At 40.9% G+C, this 18,728-nt stretch overlaps 1 protein-coding gene across 2 annotated transcripts in view; it reads right to left on the reverse strand.

The window, feature by feature from the left end:
* Positions 1-14,523: 14,523 nt before the first annotated feature.
* The window catches only part of LOC146547339 (glycerol-3-phosphate dehydrogenase, mitochondrial-like), a 39,264-nt gene continuing 35,059 nt past the window's right edge, over positions 14,524-18,728 (reverse strand). For both annotated transcript variants that reach the window (XM_085263956.1, XM_085263957.1), the window contains one exon: positions 14,524-16,852. In XM_085263956.1, the coding sequence (XP_085120082.1) occupies positions 16,727-16,852 (126 nt within the window). In that variant the 3' untranslated portion in view covers positions 14,524-16,726. The remainder of the gene's footprint in view (positions 16,853-18,728) is intronic.

Below are 18,728 nucleotides of genomic sequence, written 5' to 3' on the forward strand. Positions count from 1 at the left end.
GAGTGTTTCAGTTTGCCATCTTGGGGAGAAATCAACACACATGGGTGTATGTCCTTTGTTGCTGACATTTATTGATAAAAACAGTACAAAAAACCAACCATTTGTACACATATTTACAAATAATTCAACATTGTCAGCAATCACTCACAATCCTGGCACTGCCATGGTACCTGTAGTCTGCATTTACCACATGTGTATCTTTTGCAGTGAACACATCGCACAGTGGCCTGATTTTTCTTGCATTTGTGTTTGACCTGACACGGTTTTATAGGTAGAAAGGTAGAAGCCTGGGGATGCTAGTGGTAAAGCATCTAAGACGAGATCATAGATTTAAAATGAGCTTTTTTTTTCTTTGTTTGTTTTAATGCTATTATTGTACTGGATTGCTCTGATGCATGGAGAATCTGAGAAAGTTTTTTTCTCTAAGATTTCAGTGACTTCACTGATTATGAATCTAAAAACATCTAGTTTTCAAAGCAAAAAGAATTTAGCTTAATACTATCCTCTTTTCAGAGGATTATTCATCCCATTCTTCACACGTTAGCAGATGAACAACACCATCAGAACCTGGCCTGCAGTTAACGAGAGGCAAGGTCTGCATATCATTCAGAAGTAAGCGTATATTTCTGCTTCATTTGAATAAAGGGAAATGTCACTAATTCACCTCACACAGAGCGTGATTTGCAGCTGTAAGGCTTTCCGGGTCAGAGGTCACAGGAAGGAAGGGCTTCCACCTCAGGCACGTGTCGACCTTCTGAGTTAAAAGTGAAATATGTTCCTGAAATGTTTTGTCCTCTCTTCCTAAAAACAAAAAGACAGGAGTGGAGGAATCCTCAGTGACTGCGGAGGTAAAGGGCAGGTCGCCTTCACCAACAGTCTGAAATATCACGGCTTGCCCGGGGCTCGTCATCCTCTTTGATGCTCTGAGGGAGTCTGCGACAAGTCTGTGGTAATACTGAGGCAGAGGAGCGAGGGAACAGGATCGATCAAGCGCTGCTGACTGAATCATTGACTGTGGATAAATCCTCTTCTTTAATGTTGTACTGACTCTCCCATCACATTTCCTCTTTAAAAGGGAAAAAAAAACATCCACTTTCCTGCCGGTGCCAGGGATTCATTCTCAGTTAATGAGATTTTAATCAGACATACATAACAGCACCCTCCACACTGACATTTAAAGAAGTCATTAAGGTTTGCCTTTAAAAGGTGTTCGAATGTTCTCTACAGTACGCTCGACCCACACATATCCTGACCAGATATGTATTTTTTTAATTATTTTATTCCATCCAATTAAAATTCGGTAAGATACCCTCACATGTTTCTCAAGCTGAAGTGAAATTAAAGATCAAATTAACAATCTGTCATGCCACCAGTCAGATGATCATATAAATAGGCTAAAATATTCCAGAACCAGCACACATTAGCTTGCCCAATGGATACACTGTGTAGAGACTGCACAGTATCCATTGTACACGCTTATACACTTAACTGTAATGTGCAATTTTACACGTTTTCTTCCAATTAAAGAGTTGTGCCGCCAGATTTCTTTTGTTTACTCCAACATTTGTTTATCATGTAGAAAACACTGAGATGTGTTGTGGAAATTGCTCTTTTTCCCTCATATTAAGGGTGACCTCAAGGATTAAATGTGTTGTTAAACTTCTTTATACTGACAGAAATGGGACTTTTACTGGTCTGAGTTTGAGAGGATGAAACTCACAAACATCCAAACTCCAAGTTTCTATAAGGTCTATAAGACCAGAATCTAACAGGCATTTCTTTAACTGCTAGATTCATTTATACAATTACTTCAAATTAGTTTCTTCCAGCTCTTCAGTCTTCATGATGTGTTTTGCCTAAAACTCATTGACGCACAGAAGAATTAAAACCCACAAGCTCCAGAGCAGGGCCTTACCTGGCAAAGCCATCTCAGCAAACTGTCAGACATACTTTTGAAGAAGTCTTTGTATTTATTTATTTTTGCCTTAATATTTATCAAATCTCTATATTTTTTTCACCGTCAGAGACATTTAGTAAAGAAAATAAAGCCGACCAATGTTCTACCGGTCAAAATATTTAGTCCTGAACCTCTTGAGGAAAGAGTTAAAACTTAAACGTCCAGCAACAGGAAGTGTTACTGGATTGAAACCACAACTCTCCTGGGAGTCTTATAACATTTTGACCTTGCATGCCTCCATGAAAGCCTTGCAGAACTCTAACAAAATATGTCTAAAATGACAGTGAAGCATCCAGTCTCTCAGAGAGAAAGAGCTGTTTCAGTGTTGAATCTCCCAACACATTTGGTCAGCCCACTCAAAATCATTCAGAGCCAGGGACATTCAGCTGAATGACTCACTGTGCCGAGTCCAACGTGAAAGGAGGCATTGTTGCCAGGGAGAAACACATCATGGACACAGTCTGAGGAAGGCAAAAGATTAGGAAACTCTTCATAAAGACACTGCTCAATTTTCACTTGCGTAGGAGGAATCAGAAGTAGCCAGCATCACTAAACTGCAGTGCACATTCCTCTCATTGAGATATTTGGTCATGCCAATCGGTGGCTCTTTGAAACAAAAAAGCCTTGTTTGAGAAGAAGGGATTTTTTTTTCTTTATTGATGTTAATGTTCCTCTTCTCCTTTCGGCTTCAGAATGATTGTGGAGTTGAGATTCTCGGCTGACTGGCAGGTATCCATTGAAACGCAGCTAAAAGAACTTCCCGTCTGCACGCTGCGAGGCACAAAGCCTGCCAATGACCCAGGTAAATGTCAGGACACCTTTTGTTCAATGGGAGAAGGTTCAAGAGTGGCCCCCGAAAGGTCTGAACCATTATTTCCCCCATTAAATGAAGGTTTTTCACTTTCGGACACCCCTAAAAGTCACCAAGAGCGCCCTGGAGAATCAATCAGCGACTGCAGGTAGTCATTTTAGTGCATCCGCATTTCAAAAACAACCTCAGGTTTAACGACTTCCACTTGCAATCAGCTGTACATCAAAAAAATGTTAAATAACAATATATTAAATTAGTCAGACCTGCCCTCTCATATCAATAATTGAACTTTTCCTTCCTCACAAGTGGTCGATGTGATTAATTTCTCCAGCCATCAGTTAATTATCTCCTTTCTTACCATAATTATTAAAGCCCTGGCGGGTCATTGTGGGGCCCTCTGGTCCCGGTGCACTCTAATTAAAACTCATCAAAAGGGCATTATTTTGAAACTTGTTTGTGCAAACTGGGCGAATAGCTGATAATTCCCACTTAGAAATTTCTCATTACTGACACTGGCACTCAAGCTCGTGGGACTGAATAGATGCTAACACTGCTATCATATGCATGATGAGGCCGGATTATGGCAAATGTGATTAAAATAAACCCAGAAAAGCCTGTCAAGCACACGCATGATGTCATAACATCTAATATCAAGCTTTAAAAGATGTGAAACATCCACTTTATATCCTCATTTAATAAATTACAGAAAGAAAATATCAGTTTACTTGCTGGAACCTACAGCAAAGACAAACTATTGTTTTGTTTTTAAGTTTTATTTACTAGAGGGAAACTAGTAAAATAAATAGAAATAAAATCAAGTAATTGAAAAAGTAAATGAGATACACTTAATGTAAAGTAATGTGACAAAAAACATCCATAACCTTTCAGCATGTTTAAACTCAAGTGGTCTCGCCAGCTGAGAAACATACTACAAAGAAAAGTTTGTGGGTAAGTGAGGTAAGCTGATCCTAAAGCCTGACTTTAGAGGGTCACAAAAGTGGCCATATTTTTACCTGAAGAACTGACCTGACAAGTTTCCTTTCAAAATCGCCTGAAAGAAAATCCTGTAAATGCACTATTATGTCTGTGTGTAGGCCGTGCAGTGTAACACTGCTCATGAAGCCCTAGTGTAAAGCTATGATACAGTCACACTTGGAAAAACAGTTGCTGGGGGGTTGTAGTTTAGCTTAGCCGGAGAGCAGCGGCCTAGCTTTGAGTGTGACCTGTGGTCCATTGCTGAATGTTTTCCTGCGCACTCTCTTCCCCACTCTCCTGTCTATCTTCACTGTTCAACTATCTAATAAAGGCAAAAATGCCACAAAAAAACAAGCAAACAGCAGCTGGGGAGCACAGCTGTTGCCATCCTGTGCAATGATGCGCAACTTGAGATCTTTTTGTCTTTTAAATGATTGCTTCAAAGATGGGGACTCTGCACCTTTTTGTAAGGTTCTGAAAACGCTAGCTCATGATAGGAGACGCTGACCAATCACAGGTCATTTCAGATCACATCAGATGGGCCCAGCTGATCACACACGTTCAATACGAGACTTGCATTAAGAAGCATCCCAGAAGTGTCCACCTGGTCTGTGTCATTTAAGACGGCACTGATTCTATTTTCTGAGAAGACACATGAAGCTGTCTAAACAGCATAAAGAATAAGGCCAATTTTCAAAATAAAAGACCCCACCCAGACTACTGCTTCTAAAATGCTCCCAGTTTTATCTGGAGCCCCGCAGAAGAACAAGAACAAACATTAACGTTAACTCATTGTTCAAAGTTTAATTGTCCTTTCTATGGCAGATGGCCATCCTCCCTGAGCCTGTTTCTGAAGGAGGTTTCCTCCTGTTAAAAGGGAGTTTTTCCTCCCCGCTGTCACCAAATGCTTGCTCAAAGAGAGTTGTGTAATGTTGGGGTTTCTTTTTAATATTTTGGGTCTTTACCTTACCCTAATATACAGCACCTTGAAGTGACTGCTCTCAAAAGGATATTGACTTTAAGTAATTTAATTACATTTTATGTGTAATTATGTTACATATAAACATAAGTAGAATGCAAAATATTTAATTTAATGGAATCTATTCTGACTTGACTGGTATACAGTCAGTTTTCACCAACCATATTTTCCTTAACAATTAATCATTTGAATAAATAAACCCTTGATTTTATATATTTAAGTTGCATTAAACTCAAAATTATTACCTAATATAATAGAATAGCCTTTATTGTCATTGTACAGAGTACAACGAAATTGGAGTGCCACTCCCTTGGTGCAAGTTTCAATAATAAATATAAATGTAAAATATAAAAAGTACAAAAAAAACAATCGTAAGTACTCAAACAATAGTATGTACAATATATACAGGATAGCAGCATTAATATAATGACAGTATGAATAGCAGCATAATATAATGACAGTGACGGTATGGAATAGGTTCAATTGTTTTTGTGCTTATTTACTACGGTGATAGCTCTGGGAAAGAAGCTATCCCTGAATCTGTTTGTCCTGGTTTTATGTGACCTGTACCGTCGGCCTGACGGTAATAGTTCAAACAGTTGGTTGCTGGGGTGAGAGTGGTCCTTGATGATATTGCCAGCTCTGCTGAGGTACCGAGAGTTTGCAGTGACCTCCAGGCTGGGCAGAGAGCAGCCAGTGATCTTCTGGGCTGTGTTGATGACCCTCTGCAGTACTTTCCTGTCTGCAGCTGAGCACCCTGCATACCATGTTGTTATGCTGTACGTTAGGATGCTCTCTATGGTGGCTCTGTAAAATGTCACCAGCAGCCTCTCCTCCAGGTTGTTCCTCCTGAGCACTCTCAGAAAGTGGAGACGCTGCTGGGCCTTTTTAACCACTGCTGTAGTATTTGCAGTCCAGGAGAGGTCATCAGATATCTGCACGCCCAGAAACCTCATGGAGTGTACCCTCTCCACACAGCTCCCGTGAATGTAAAGTGGGGCCGGGTCTGCTCTGCCCTTCCTGAAGTCCAAGATAAGTTCTTTAGTTTTCGTGGTGTTCAGTTGGAGGTTGTTAACTGAACACCACTCAGTCAGTCTGTTGACCTCATCTCTGTAGTCCGACTCATCCCCCCTTGAGATGAATCCAACCACTGTGGTGTCATCCGCGAACTTTATGATGGTGTTTGAGAGATGGGTAGGGGAGCAGTCGGATGTGTAGAGCGTAAACAGGAGGGGACTCAAAACACATCCTTGTGGAGACCCGGTGCTGAGTGTGATGGTGCTGGACCGGTGGGGGCCGAGTCTGACAGACTGTGGTCTATTTGTCAGGAAGTCCTTGATCCAGAGGCAGATGGGGGTGGAGAGTCCCAGGTGAGACAGTTTCTGGACCAGGATCTCCGGGATGATATGATTGAATGCTGAGCTGAAGTCCAGAAAGAGCATTCTCACATAGCTTCCTCGGTGCTCCAGGTGACTCAGCGCAGTGTGGAGCGCTATGGTGATAGCGTCCTCGGTGGAACGATTTGTCCTGTAGGCAAATTGGTGGGGGTCCAGAGTGGGAGGCAGACCGGCCCTGATGTGCTGACAGACCAGTCTCTCAAAGCACTTCATCACTACAGGCGTAAGTGCAACAGGCCTGTAGTCATTTGGGCTGGCCACAGCTGTCTTCTTGGCGATGGGGATGATGGTGGAGGTTTTGAGGCAGGGCGGGACGGTGTTTGATGACAAGGAAAGGTTGAAGATTTTAGTGAAGACTCCGGTCAGTTCGCCAGCACATGCTCTGAGAACCTTTCCATGTATTCCATCAGGACCTGCCGCCTTCCTGGGATTCACTGACCTTAGAACACACCTCACTTGGTGCTCCCTAAGTGTTAGTGTGCCAGTGCTGGGGGCGGGTGGAAGTGGTGTGGCAGCTGAGGGCTTGGTCGTCTCAAAGCGGGCGAAGAAACGGTTTAGATCCTCAGCCAGTGAGGCATCAGTCCTAGATGTTGCCTGGTTATTGCTTCTGTAGTTGGTAATGTGATTGATCCCCTGCCACATTTTTCTGGGGTCGTTGTCAGCAAAGTGATCTTCAATCCTCCTCCTATAGGCAGCCTTAGCTTTCCTGATGCCTCTACTCAGGTCTGCCCTGGCCGCCCTATACGCAGCCCTGTCCCCTGACTTGAAGGCAGTGTTGCGGCTTTTTAGGAGGGATTGCACTTCGCTATTCATCCAGGGTTTTTGATTTGGAAACACCCTGACCCTTTTGTTGACGGTGACATTGTCAACACAGTTCCTGATGTACGAGAGTACAGTGTCCGTGTACTCCTGGAGGTTGTGGCTGGAGAATAAATCCCATACAGTTGTTGAGAAGCAGTCCTGCAGTTGAGAAAGGGCTCCTTCAGGCCAGGTTTTTATTGTCTTTGTCTGGGGCTTTGTTTTTCTCAGCAGGGGGGTGTAGGTGGGGGTGAGGGACATGCAGAGGTGGTCAGATCCAGCCAGGTGGGGGAGGGGTGTCGCTCTGAAAGCATGCCTGATGTTTGAATAGACATGGTCCAAAGTGTGTTCTCCTCTCGTAGCAAAGTCCACGAACTGGACAAATTTAGGAAGCACAGTCTTTAGGCACGCTTTGTTAAAGTCGCCGGCGACAATAAAAACCCCATCGGGGTGGGCAAGCTGTTGTTTGTTTATAATATTATGTTCTGGGTGTTTTTGTTTGTTTGGTTTTTTTTATTTGCCTTTTTTTGATTTTGCTGGACAGGACCACAGCTAATTCTTATGATCTGCATGATTTACTTTTAAGCGACTGTAATTGTAGTTGTAGTGGAATTTTAAAATAATTTCTATAGTTTAAGTTTTCATTTCATTGATGATAAATGCTGACTCTTCCACTCTTTCAGTTTTTTTTCTTTGAATTTAACTTTTTTTGTCCAATATGTGTGGATTTCATATTTCTTCACAGGCTGCAGACTTTCAAACCGCATCATCCTGATGCAAAATATCAGCACAAGCATTTTTCGAAGACATTCAGTCCATTAAATGACATTCAAACACCTTTTTGCTATTTATTAATTTGGTGACTTGTTCTTTTATTTAATTTTATGACCTCATCATTTAAAAAATAATCCCAATCTATGCTATTTTAAAGTTTACTAAAAAACAAGAGGGCATAAAAAAACCTCATCTTCTTTTGAATTAAGCAGAAGGCAGTAATTGACACCATCCCTTGACATCCTCCACACATTTTCAATTAGCGTGCAGGCGGACGCTACGGTGTGGCTGGCATCAGCGTCCTAACCCTCCGGAGAAAAAAGGAGCATTAGTGGTCATATGCCAACCAGATTTGTCCCATTATTCATTACAATTAATTGCTTCCCCGTACTCGCGGCCTTTCCCATGAAGACGTCTCGGCTGCAGATTGTAATATGAGCGCAGAACTTAAAGCTGTCACTCAAATCTGGCTGTGACCTTTCAGGAGAAAAGGCTGTTTTTCACCCAGTTTGCAGGAGCCGACTGCATGAAGGTTAATGCGTGTGTGCGTGTGCGTGTGTGTGTGTGTGTGTGTGTGTGTGTGTGTGTGTGTGTGTGTGTGGTCGTGTACTTCAGCCTCTGTGAGGACGTTTTGGCTTGGTCCAAGTTCACCCAATGTTTTACAGCCGCAGAGTGAAAAGTAACACTTGGGAGAAAAGCACTTCTTTTTTTAACTGAATGAACTCTTGGTTAGAAATATCCATAAGCTACGGAGATGTTACAGAAGGGGTGCGACATTTAACAACATAGGTCTGCCGTGAGGTGTTCCTAAAAGTAAAAATGTCACCATCTGGTACTTTCAGCTGCTGCTCTGGAGCTTAACATGAGAGCTTTGTTCTCAGTTGTCACTGGAATTCAGAAGTCGGTATGTTTTTGAACAAGGAGTTACAGAATGTGTACATTTTCAATAGTCTGTTGTGGAACACCCTGTTATGTGACTAAATTCTTCTGAAAACCTACCATATAAATAAAAGAATTGTGAGAGAATTGTTCTTCCATCCATGTACAATATGAAGCTATAGCCAGCTACTACTTAGCTTAGCTTATCATGAAAACTAAAAAAAAGGCAAACTGAACTGCTTCAATCCTAAAATAAAAAAGTCACTAATTAATTGCACGGCATGCATGAAAGACATGAAGACTAGAGCAAAGTAAGTTACTAAATGTGTTCACCAAAATATATCCAGCCATTTATTTTCTGCTGTTCTTCTGGGTCTTGCAAGTCGGGGATGAAATAGCCCAGACCTCTCTTCCCCGGCCACCTCCTCCAGCTCCACCAGGAGGAAACAAAGGTGTTCCCAAGGTAGGCAAAAGATATAATGTCTCCAGTGGGTCCTGGGTCTGCCCTGAGGCCTTCCCCTGGCAGGATATGAATAAAACACCTGACCTGGCCTATGCCCTAGTAGTCATCCCAACAGCTACGTTGTCAAAGGTGTATTAACCCTTACAAAATCTCCCAAAGCAAGTAGGCCTTTGTTGAGAAGCCAGATAAAGACCATCCATCCATTTTCTTCAACATATCCAGCGCTGGGTTGTGGGGACATTAGCCTAAACAGAGAAGTGCAAACCTCCAACTCCCTGGCTACCTTCTACAGGTTATTGAGGTGAACACCAAGGGTTTCCCAGGCAAGCATTTCCTGGGTCTACCCCAGGGCCTCTTCATTGTAGTGTATGCCTGGAACACTTCACGCAGAAGGCATCTGAGTCAGATGCCCAAAACACCTCAACTGACTCCTTTTGATGTGGAGCAATAGTGGCTCTACTCTTATAGATGGGATGACAGAACTCCTCATCCCATCTCTAAGGCAACAGCCTGCCACCCTTCATGGAAGCCACTTGCAAACCCAATCTCATTCTTTCAATCACTAACGTATGCTTGTGACCACAGGTGAGGGTAGGGGTGTAGATCAGTGGGTAAACTTACAGCTGGGTTTCTAGGGTTTCTACACTCAGCTGTCTCTTCACCACACCATACCAACACAATGCAGCCCCAACCCATCTCTCAGTCTCCCAAGAGTCAAATGAAGACCTATTCAGTGGGGACTCAGAGTGCTCTCAGTGGCTGAGGCCCTGATGGTCCAATCCCAAGTGGCTGTATAATATCATCTCTTGGGTGTGGAAGGAGACTGAGCTCGGAAAGTGCCCCATCTGGATACTGCATTGTCCATTTAGGGGCACTTCAACTCTCACGTGGGCGATGAAACTGTGACCTCAAAGGGTTTGACTGGGAGGAACAGCGTGCCAGGCCTGAACACAAATGGTGTTCTGTTATTGAACTCGCACTTTGTCCATAATGCACCTTCCACCTTCAAGCATAAGGGTTTCCATACATGCATGAGGCACAGCATGGTTGCAGTAGTGAGTTCGCGCCAAGAACTAAGATACTTTCATCTGTCACCTCAGCAAATAGCTCAACATCTTTTTTATTTGGCAGACTTTTACATTGGATGGATGCAACCTCCAAAGGCATTTGTCCCTCCCCCTGGGAATTTAGGTAAGTTTTGTCTATCGTTTGTCAGTCTTCTGGTGTGTAAACAAACCTTTGTCAGTTTTCCAAAACCAAAGGTGATATCTGTTCAGTTAGTACTTAGATAAAGGCAGGAAAAATGAATCTGACAAGTTTCAACTCACATTTTTTACCACTTTTTGCAGAATAACCTGAATTCTAAATAAGAATAAAACAAGGCAAACAGGTCCCTGTAAGTAAGCTCTACTGTACTCGTATCACATGGTTTCTGATATTAAATAACATCAAATTAAAAACAAAAACAAGGAAAACACTTCTGGTTTAAAATGCTCACTTTCCTCTCTCACAGGCGCTCACATCCTCGGCTGTTGTGACGCCAGCTTTGACTGATGCTCACCAGAAAGACAAAAACCACACAAAGCTCTGCAAGCAACCAGATACATTTAATTAGATAATTGCTGTTGTTTCTTTTTCCACCTGGAGACTGGATCGCTGCATTTTTACAGTGCTGGTGAAGAGAAAAGCAGTAAAGAATATGATTCTCTTTGACCCTGGATAAAGCTGTAATTTCATCCAAAGGAGACAATCAAGCATCAGGATTTAAGTCGCACTGCCCATGAGCTATTCAGGTTAGACGGGCAGCGGTGGCAGCCTGAAGGGTCCTCAGTGTCGAGGTATTGTAGTCGAACCCCCACGTGACCGCACACTGATACACTGCAATAACAGCTACAGTGTTTTAGAAGGAAAACCTGCAGCATGACTCTGTGAAGGGAATAAGAAAAAGGCCTAAGAGAAACTGAATACTTGTTGCTAGTGAGAATGAATCACACCATAAAGGCAGTAAGGAGGAACAGCCTGCACACGCTTCTTTTAGATTATAAAACCTGAGGAGAGGCTGGTAGTGAGGGAAGATGTGCTGCAATGTGGGAGGTGATGATTCAGATACTGATTAACACGAAATATTTTCATTTTTTGGGACTCTGTGAAGATTCGGGGTTCAGCATTTCACCCAAGGACACCTCAAAAATTGAAATCAAAATAATTAACCACGTCATTAATACACAACCCACAGTGTAGCTGTGGATATTGTAAACAAGTGGTAAATGCGTCCCAGTCCCAAGTATTTTTTTTTTAACTGTGTTGTTTCCATTTCAAAGTGACCTTGTTTCGGTCCCCTTAAAATGGCACAGTGTCTCACACCGTTTAAACATTGGAACATTTTTTAATGTTCTATTTTGACTAAAGTATGGGTTCCTGACGTCTGCAAATCATTGCACTCAGTCTTTATGAACATTTTACACAGCAGCCCAACTTTTGTGGAAATTTATTTGTAGTAAAATGATACTATCACCATACTTTGCTCATGATACGATGGTATTAAGATTTTTAACATTTTGTGCGTTTTGCAATAACATATATTGTGATTTATCACTTTTTCTTTTACTTGAAATTATGTAGTTTAAGTAAAATATTGTCAATATCTGTTTAAACATGCTGGCAATCTGTCTACATTTGTAGGGTAGAAAATAATTACTTTCAAACCTTTGTCAATTTCTCCAAGTGACTGCAGTCAGTCCAAGTAAGACCTTTTGCAAAAAGGTTGACTCCTATCAGATGATCCGTGCAATCAAAAGTGCAACACCTTCAAGATCTGGGCAACCATTTACAGAGGTGTGGACTCGAGTCACATGACTTGGACTCGAGTCAGACTCGAGTCATTAATTTTATGACTTTAGACTTGACTTGAAAAAATGTTCTAAGACTTGTGACTTGACTTGGACTTTTACACCAATGACTTGGGACTTGAATTGGACTTGAACCGGTTTACTTGAAAAGACTTGATATTTTACCCCAAATACAAAATTTAACATGCATATTATATAGAGATTGAAAATGTGACGTCATTCACGGGTAGAACCGCAAAGGATTCTGGGAACTCGTGGCAAGCGGTACTAGCGCACGCAGGCTTTCAATTAAAATCAGTTATACAGCGATAAAAAGAAACACAAGAAGCTGTTGTATTATTAACTGCAATAGCCGGTCGCATGACAGCCACGGGAAGCCGACGGGTAAAGAGATCGGTTGTTATCGGATTACCTCGTTGAAGAGAAATTGTTCGAGCCATGTTTCCGAAGTAACAAAGAGGCGACGGATGGTCTGGATTGCAGCCATTCAAAGACCAAATATAACGTCCCAGAACACTCCAGCTCACAGGTTAGTCTGCTCCAAGCATTTACACGAAGGTCAGTGTTTTTTAGTAGTTAATACGTCATTTTCATAACATAATTGGTGATATAGGTTACAAGCAAGTCTGGCACTGAACAGAAATTGTCGAGCTATGCTCCTTTATTTATTGTGCATAAATAGTGAATTGTCCTGACACAATATTGCGTTTCGCTTCTGTTATTATGGTACACTGACAAAAACATATACTTTTATTCACAGGATAAAACAGGTTTTTTGTATCACTAATTGCCCAGTACGATTACAGCATACAGTATTATTGTCACTGCTACATTTCTGTAACTCGTACCAGAAATTATTTCCACTACTGATTAATTACCCTTGAGCTCAAAGGTCCTATTAATAAACGGTTAAGGAATGTGTATTTATGACGACGATTTGTGAGACTGGTAAACTTATGATACGTACGATGGTCTTTACTTTCTACACGGTGCATTTCAAGGTCCTGTACCCATCCGTCGGTAAACTGTACCTGGGCTTGTTGCAGTGACCGGAAGTTACTAAACTTCATGAGTGTATGCACTCACTCCAAGAACCGTATGATTATAAATATGCATATAAATATGCTACGATGAGATAGCTGACTTCATCTAACTAGCAAATGTTTTCCAGGCTACGTTGGTGATGCAGTTTTTTTTAATGTGTATATTTTTGTCATGCGATTTTAAAGCCGGTCCTACAACCGCATCCAAGAATAACATGCAGCGTATCTCAGAACTGTCGGTGAAAATTATTCTTGGAGCTAAGTTTAATTGAGCTGCATTTTAAAGAGGTGCAATTTCACAATTTGTGTATATTTTCTAAGTTCACTATTTTGTCATGTGTTGAGAAAAACACAGATTTAAAATTACATGGTCTAATATTTACATTTAGCATATAACTGCAACATTATTTTTTCGTTGTTTTTTTTTTTTTTAAAGACTCGAAAGGACTTGAAATTCAAAGTTTCAGACTTGTGACTTGACTCGGACTTTTACACCAGTGACTTGAGACTCGACTCTGACTTGCCTGACATTACTTGAGACTTGAGGATAAAGACTTGAGACTTACTTGAGACTTGCAAAACAATGACTTGGTCCCACCTCTGACCATTTAGTCACAAGTTACGATCAGTCGCAGCACGTGGAAAAATTCACAACAATCACCAACAGATTCCAGGAGGTTGCTGTCCTATTTTTACTTGTGTAACTGAGCCATCAGCTTGCTGTCAATCGGGAGGTAGCTTTGTCAAGTTTGCTCTGCTAATGTTATCTCGGGAAGGTAGTGCACTGTTATTCATGGTATTTCCAGAGTGCAATTTATTTAATAAAATATAATATTTAATATTAATATATTTAATATTGTAAAATATAACATTCAAATTTGTTATACCCCCCCACCCAAGTATAACTATTGATGACAATGATAAAGTACTAATTGCTTCTAGCAGACTTACCTTTACCTTCCTATAGAAGCAATAAGAGTGAACGTTTTTTCACAGCACTGCAGTGAAAACTGGAGGTTACAGCTCCAAGAACAGTTTTCATATGAAGGAAAACTGTTGGACTTCACTGGCCTGGTACAGGCCAAAGGCTGAAACAAAGCTGCTCTTAATCCTACAACTGTTGCTGGATCTTTAACCTCTTCAGACTTCATGTTCTCATTGGGACACCTTGGAAGTATTAAGTTGTGCCAGAATCCTCTTCTCCATTTCTGCCAAACATTCATTTTCACATCTACATGCACCAATAAGGAAAATAAACACTCAACATTTTAAAGGTTTTGTGTTGTGAAACCTTAAAAGTTCATCAAACAGCTAATAATTTTATCTTTAGCTACAAAGATTCTGACTTAAGATGCAGAAAGACAGTGCTGCGGAGTCATTTCAGCCAAACAATCCTTCAATGGGATACAGAAAATCTCCCCCCCCCCCAAAAAACAAAACAAAACAAAACAAAAAAACCCAATCAAAGTACAAATCTTTATACTAAAACATGAAGTAATCGGCTTCCATAAAGAAAATACCCTTATCCATAACTAATAATAACCCTTCAACTTCCGTCAATAAGTCTCTATTTCGAACAAACCAGGCATACAATCGACTTTTTCACGTAATAAATGTTTTATAAATGTCTTTACATTCTCAACATGTTTTCCTGTTAATGTTTAACTCATGTAGCTTTGTGAAAAAGAAGACTGAGTGTCATGTTATAGGCAGAACAAGGCACATCATACATTCATACAGTGAACTGTCTTTCAACTGCACTCAGACAAAGTCTGCACACGAAGCATGCCACACTTAAAAACATCTCATTTCCGTCAGATACATGATTAAAAAAATCATCAGCTTGCATGCAGGATTACACAACAGTTTGGTGGATGTGCGTTAATACAGCGTTAATTCAGGTCTTTGCTCTCGACCTCAAGCACAGAAACAAAACAAACTTCAACCTTATAGCCAGTAAAAATAACTCATAGTTCCTTTGAAATCCTGTTTTTATAAGAGCAAAGAGCAGAATGACACGGATAAAAAAAAGAATAAATAATTATAAAAAATATACACGAGGAGATCAGAGTGACAGCGTCCTCAAACAGTTGCGCTGAAGATGGAAACCTCGTCATGTAAACCTCAGTAGTGCAATAGATGGAAAAAACAGCAGATCCCAGATGAGCCTAAAAATAACTCATCTGAGAGGAAAAAAAACAAAAACCTGGCTGAAGAAATACTTTAAATATGCTGAGCGTCACCTGACTTGTGCTTTTAACAGATCAGAGAGGACACGCAGAAACTATCGCTGAGGTTTTGTCTAAAGGTCCAACACTTCCTACCAGGAAGTTTCCTTGAAGGAAAATTATTTTTTTTAAAAAGGAAATTTGTTGCTAAATAAAATAAAAACGTTCTCTTTTTTAAAAAAAAAGAGCGGCTCCATTTAAACACTATATTTTTTTTTTCCTTTCCACTGTCACCAAGTGGGGGTCGTTTGATTGGTGACTGGATTATTAGATGGATTATAGAGTGTTTACTGTATAAGATACCGTCCTTGTGATTTTGCGCTATTTAAAACTAAATGAAAACTAATAAATAAAACTAAATTAATTACAGCAGTGACAAACTATCACTAATTATGTCCTCAATATCTGTCAATCTCAGTATGCTTTGAACAATAAGATACAGTTGTCATTAAAATCTGCTATAAATATTTCTGTAAGACAGAGTCAATTTGCTATCAGTCTGTTTTTCTCGTAATATATTAACTGTTAAAATAAATGAAAATCACATATTGGTTGTAGTTTAATTTTCTAAAAAAGTACAGATGTTTGGTCTCCCTGTATCGATACAACATCAGCATACAAAATGCTGTGATACGACAATGTATCGATTCTTCCCGCTCTACATTTAATGGATATATATTGGATACACAAATGGATGTTGTTTGATTGTATTTGATTCATGCGGACATTTTGCCCCAGCGGAACTATAACTTTAGAAACGGACAATCAAGACCTCACCAATTAAACGTCTCTGGCAGCGCCTCGGTAGCAAAACTGGTTTAAATTGCCACTACAATGACCAAATACCCGCTTTCTTCATCTTCAGCCTCGCATATTCGCCTCTTCTGGCTGAAGTGGCACATTCAAGTTCTCTTTTCTTTTTAATTCTGCTGCCTGCATCCTGTCAACCATTTAGTCATATACGAGTAGACTGATACAGCTAACGTACGGTGACTAAACAACAGCTAGAACGGGCGTCCTGAAAAGGTGAAAGCATCTTCCTCAAGCAGCTGCTAAAACCTTTTTTCACTTAATAAAAGGGTGATTATTTTTGAGAAACGTAAATGAAGTGCTCTTTTTTCAATACTTGGAACCAAATTGCTTTTTTTTTTTTTCCTTCTTTTTCTAGGAAACTTCACATTTATCTGTAAATTGTGTTGCGTGATGCAAAGCCACCTGAAGATGGTATTTACACAATAATCAGCGTCAATCAAGGAGTGCTGGACAAAGAGAACGTCAAAGTATTAAAAGTGCTGCGTAAAAAGACAGTATAAAATGTTGTGTGTGTGGTCTGAGGCACCAGATGTTAAGACTTTGGACATAACAGATGAAATAAACAGACACATCTCAGCCTCAATCATTAGATACCGTTTCACCCAAAACACACAGGAGTGCTTGATTTGTCCAAATTCATCCGGCTGCATGCTTGATTGCAATATTGTCATTCAAATAGCTCCATTTGCATCTTTTTTTGTGTGTCATCACCACCTTTAAAGGTTGGGGGTTTTTTTGGTTTTTTGTTTTGGCATCCAACTCAGACTCCGCCCCCGCTTCGGTCCACCGACACCGGTTCCCTCTGATCCAGAGTCTCCTCTGCAGTTTTCATCAGAATGGCCAGGCGGCTGTCCGACACGTGTCCCTTCTTCACGGCGCTCATCAGCTGCGGAGGGAACAGGAGAGAACAGAGTACGTGGCGTGTAGGACAACGGCGGGAAAGGTTAACCTGTCAAAGCGAGGCGGGCCGCTTTCCTCGGGCAGAAATAATTATCTGCAGGACGAGGAGGAAACCGCCTGCCTGGCAGTGAAAGGCTTTAGAGCTCACATCCCTGAGTTTGAGAGGCAGACGATGAAACCATTTTTAGTTTTCATGTGTTAAAGCTGAGCAAGGTGCGACTGTTTTAATGTGAAAATGAGGTCATGTAATCTTCTCCAACGGCAGGAAACAAGCAGCGATTTTAATGTTCTCTGACATGATTATATATTCTTCTCAATCTTAGTGTCAACAAATCGAGTGCAAAGCAATGTTTTAATAGTTAAGATGACGCGCTAAGAAAGTGCTGTCACTGTTTTTTCTTTTCTAAAAATTTAGACACGAAACACAAATATTTAAACTCCTTATATTAATTCTATTAAATTGGTTCAGGTCAAAGACGCCCTTATTTTAAGGACTTCATGTACTGCTAAGCAGCTTTATCTATGAAAACTTCATTAGGTAAACCTGTTTAACTGCTCATTAACAAAATATATAGAGTAGAATAGAATATAATGCCTTTATTGTCACTATACAGTTGTACAATGAGATACAGAGCATCTCCTACTCAGTGTAAACATGCTGGGGGGGTACAGTTCTGCAGCGCTATGTACATATGGACAGTGGATATCTAATCACCCGATCACATGGCACTAACTCTGTGCATTTAGGCATGTAAACATTGTCAAGGTGGCCTCCTGAACTTCAAACTGTGCAACAGAATTGAGAAAAAAAAGAGGATTTAAGTAACTTTAAATGTGGCATGGTTATTGGTATTTCAGAAGCTGCTGATCTGCTGGGATTTCCCACTCACGCAGTTCTAGTTTGTTTGTTTTTTATAGAGAATTGCTGTGAAAAAGAGAAAACATCCAGTGAGCAGCAGCTCTCTAGGTGAAAACACCTTGTTGAACCCTGAGGTCAGAGGAGAATGACTGGACTGCTGGGAGCTGGCAGGAAGGCAACATTAACTCAGATAAGCATTTGTTAGAACCAAAGTACGCAGAAGAGCATCTCTACAGCAGCAGAAGAACACACGGCTGCTGCTCCTGTTCCTTATCCACCACAGATAAAGTCACCTGGCTCAGCTTTAACACTTCTTGGACCTTTTTAGTTCATTTCCCACCTCCAGCCATAATTTTCGTTAACCGGAGAACTGGGTTAGGTTTTGTGTGAGGGTTAAAAGATCAATATCCTCCACACTACTTTGTGTTTGTTGTTCACATGGCGAACCAGGCGAGCAGAAACAAACGCACAGATACAGATGTCATCACAAAGGAGACAGAAGCTCTTTTCACTTTTAGCTTCTCTATTGTCCGAACATCGGCTCGTTTGCAGCAGAGATAGGTCGCTAACAAAGGTAGTCCTCTGTAATGGCTGTTCTCTGGACTCGAGTGAGAAAGTAATTTAGCGACAGACGGACGTGTGGGCTCCCCGGACACTCCTCAGGCCTCATTACACGAGTCGCTGACAGAGCCTCTCCTCTCTAATTACCTTCATTCGGCCTGACCTGCCGCTGCTTTAGACTTCACACTCTCGGCTTGCAGCAGCGGAAGTTTACTCACCTGTCAGGTGGACACAGGTCTTTCTTTTTTTCTCTCTCTCTCTCTCTTAACGACAGGATAATTTAAGTTCCAGCTCTCCTGCATGTATGAGGAGGAATATGCTGCTTTTATCAGGGTAAAAATACTGAAAATGACAGGCAAGAGAGGAGGAACTGAACCTTTGACTTTTGGTGACCTTACTATTAGAAAAACTGGATTTGTACACTTACAGGCTGAATTCATGT

Source organism: Mchenga conophoros, linkage group LG23 (genome assembly GCF_057382185.1).
Source record: "Mchenga conophoros isolate Kocher_MC1m ecotype Shallow Benthic linkage group LG23, M_conophoros_male_GT1.1, whole genome shotgun sequence".
Lineage (NCBI taxonomy): Eukaryota > Metazoa > Chordata > Actinopteri > Cichliformes > Cichlidae > Mchenga > Mchenga conophoros.